At 35.4% G+C, this 3,293-nt stretch overlaps 1 protein-coding gene across 2 annotated transcripts; it reads right to left on the bottom strand.

Annotated features, from left to right (window-relative positions):
- Positions 1–383: 383 nt before the first annotated feature.
- Positions 384–3,001, bottom strand: LOC128240353 (uncharacterized). Of its 2 annotated transcripts, XM_052956968.1 has the most exons (4): positions 2,948–3,001; positions 2,650–2,707; positions 1,829–2,014; positions 384–869 (listed from the first exon to the last, which is right to left on the bottom strand). In XM_052956968.1, exons 1-4 carry the CDS (start codon positions 2,957–2,959, stop codon positions 700–702), a joined length of 426 nt encoding a protein of 141 aa, XP_052812928.1. In that variant the 5' UTR covers positions 2,960–3,001; the 3' UTR covers positions 384–699. The 2 variants fall into 2 exon arrangements, with proteins under 2 accessions (XP_052812928.1, XP_052812930.1); XM_052956970.1 differs by lacking the exon at positions 2,948–3,001 and having other exon boundaries at positions 1,829–2,004; positions 2,650–2,666.
- Between the last annotated feature and the right edge of the window lie 292 nt (positions 3,002–3,293).

Raw genomic sequence — 3,293 nt, 5'->3', positions numbered from 1 at the left:
AAGCAAATAAATGTTTGTAAACATACATCAGAATTTACCACGTTTGAATTGAAAACAAATGTATATAGCCTTCATCAACCTGTACATTAATCTTATGAATCATCTTCAACGCAACGTTATGTTTTTGCAAGATCTTAAACTTCAGTCCAATTGGCTTTATTATCTGTATATATTTGAAAGTTTGGGGTATAACGTTTTTCGACAAAGCCTATTTCAAATATGTTTTTTTTCTGAATACGCTAAATATTTAGATCATATCATGTAAGCGATAAAGGTGAAAAAAGAATAAATACACAGGTTTTGCATCAAATCGTTTCATCACGGAATTTCTTAAATGCTACAAAGATAACCAGACAGCAATGCTTAAACATCGAGAAAAAGAAAACATTTTAACAAAATGTTATTGCATATACAATTTTCATCAATAAATACCTGTATAATAGAAAATGGTATCAATGAAGGGTCACTCAAAACCAGCGACATTCTAACAATACTTGTATATTATATCGCAAACAAGGTTCATGTTTGTTATAGTCAAAGTGTGGATGGTTCTGCATCGTATTGAATGACCACAAATTTCTTTTTTTATCATAAATACAATTTTGTTTATTTTCAGAGCTATATACATAAAAGGTGCATATAATCATTTAAAAGGTGGCTTCCCAGTTTATTTGCAAAGTTTGATGGATTTCCTGATCTCTAAGGCCCGTTGTGGAGGCAGTTACATAGAGTGCTTCCTAGCATGAGTCCTGAAGCCTCACAATTGGCACAGCACACGGGGATACTGTTGATATTTCCGGCATAGGAAGCGTTGGCCCCGGCCAGGCATGTGTCACATTGGGCGCCCTTCCAGCAGTCGCCCTTGATATCTGAAGAAGTTTACAGGGAGAACTATTTTTGTCCATGTGTTAACAACTTAGCAAATAGAAGCTAACGAACATTGTTAATATTCATTCATATTTTCCCTGCATTCCTACCACTTAAAGTGACACTTGTATTCAAAATGAATATATCTGTATGTATAACAAGCATATATTTTAAGTGAAATACCTTTAACTAATTACTAAATAATGCATTAATAGAAAATACTAATTACTGATAACAAGATTGTAACCGTGTAGTTAATAGCTAAAAACAAAAAAAATATTAAATGATATTATAAAATGATTGGTAATTGCCATAAGTTTTACTGTTATCTACTACCGTCTTATTAGAAAGACTATAAGTATCTTCCATGGCCGAGAGTGTAAGATAGGTTAATTCCGACCCGAGCGTAGGGTGTTTTGCGGAAACGAGGTTTACCGAGTTTCCGCAAAACACCCTGCGCGAGGGTCAGGATGAACCTATCTTACACGAGAGGCTATGGTAGATGCTTTTTCTCTCACCTCAGTTCAACAAAATTAAGTAAAAATGTTTTGTTTTTTTGCCGGAACTCTTTTGTCCTTAGTGAAAATAATTGCGTAGGGATATGCAATAATTCGTGGTTGTCATGGATATTCGCGCAGTGATTCAGAGTATGTAAATGGTCTGATCGGTCTTTAAATAGTTCTAAGAAAAGTGAAGCATTATTTCTTGAAAGGTGCGTGAAAACTGTTTTCTGGTGACATTTGAAGCGAGAAATAATTAACTCGCGTTCTAAATATTGCCACCAGACAAGGTTTCCAAGATGCGCTACAGACGACAGTCTTCAACAAGGGAAATAATTACAATGTGGTGACCATTAAAAGAAGTTCCATACGGGCATTTTATCTTCGCCCGTGGGACCAAACGGGACCAAAAATGATTGCCATAGAAATGGACATTAGACAGATAAAAACTTTGTCCTCACCTATAGGATTGTAACATTGACACCAAGGCCTCCCGTCGCTAGCCCGGTTCCCGGCTAGGCAGTACTTGCTGCACGTGGGTGAACACACCTTCAGGTCACGTGACCGACCAAGTGCGTCATTGACCTTCACGGTCCAGAATTGACCTTCAGGACAAGCATTACAGGCGCTTCCCGCCCTGCAGTTGGCCGTAATTAATATTTCACATATAATTATTTTTTAAGAATTGTGTTGATAGTTGAAGAGACATTTCATAATAATTATATCCGTAGTACTTACTTAACTTATTATTACTTTTTTGACATATATGAATAAAAAGTGTTGATAAAAATCCCCTTTCAATAACTTACATAACTGATTATGTTATTATCCTTTTTGTAATTTATTTATAAACGCAGTGACAAAGGTAATCTGCCCCTTGAAACGCTACAGACAGTATAGTACATTTTGTGTTCGAAAACAAAAAGGTGGATTTTGATTGCTGTCAACCGTTATCAAAACTCATCATTAAGGTATTGGTGAAAACAATATCTGTTTTAGAATTTGATATTTCCATTATCTTAAAATAACAACCGTGATTTAAAGGTAGACACGATGTTTCTGGGTTTCTCTATAGATTCGTTTACAGGGGCGGTCCCAGGATTCAACGTTAGAGGGGTCATTACTGAGGGGCGTAGCCTTTTCACTTGCGCCCCTCCCACAAAACCGAAATTTATTTGGTTTAAAGTGTTTGCAGGGGGTTGAGGACGCCCCCTGGATCCGCTAGTGGTTTAAGACCCTCGGAGAGCATGAATGAGAAAGAGTATAAGTAGCTTGGACTTACATGGCGCTCCGTCAGCACTGGTCCAGAGGTAAAACACGCACACTAAGCTGCAGTAGATCTACAAAACATTATAACAAGACATTGTTGTATAAATACTATTATCAATTAGAATGTTCATATCTATTTGAAAACTACACTCGAAGCAAATGAGATGAACGCATGTTACAAATGTTACAACTTCACTCTGTATCAAAACCTTTTAGTTACCTTATTTGACATGTCAAATTGCTTGCGCATATAGTATAATAGTATGTGCTAAATTACATTAATTACATTATACACATAAAGTTCAACTTACTGCGATGTTCATTTTGTTTAAATTATATCCTTAAGGAGATGATAGAATCGAAGATTAACAATTTAACTGCTAATGATAATTCTTAAGGGAAAGCGAACGTATTTATACTTTATTTTACAGGATAGGGGATGTTATTTCTAAGTAATAGGAAAATCCCCATTTATATAGCAGATGACTTTGGCGATAAACAAACACAGTTGTATTTCAAAATCCTTCCTAGATTATCAAAACCTCACTCGTATGATTTTTCAAGTTAGGTGATTCATCCCAAAAGTGTTTCAAAACAAGGTGATTTTAAACTTTAACGTTTTAATAACTTAAACTCCCAGTATGTATTAGTAATGTA

This window comes from Mya arenaria, chromosome 7 (genome assembly GCF_026914265.1).
Source record: "Mya arenaria isolate MELC-2E11 chromosome 7, ASM2691426v1".
Taxonomy (NCBI): domain Eukaryota; kingdom Metazoa; phylum Mollusca; class Bivalvia; order Myida; family Myidae; genus Mya; species Mya arenaria.
The sequence above is the reverse complement of the archived record's forward strand: the minus strand, read 5'-3'. Positions and strand labels throughout refer to the sequence as shown.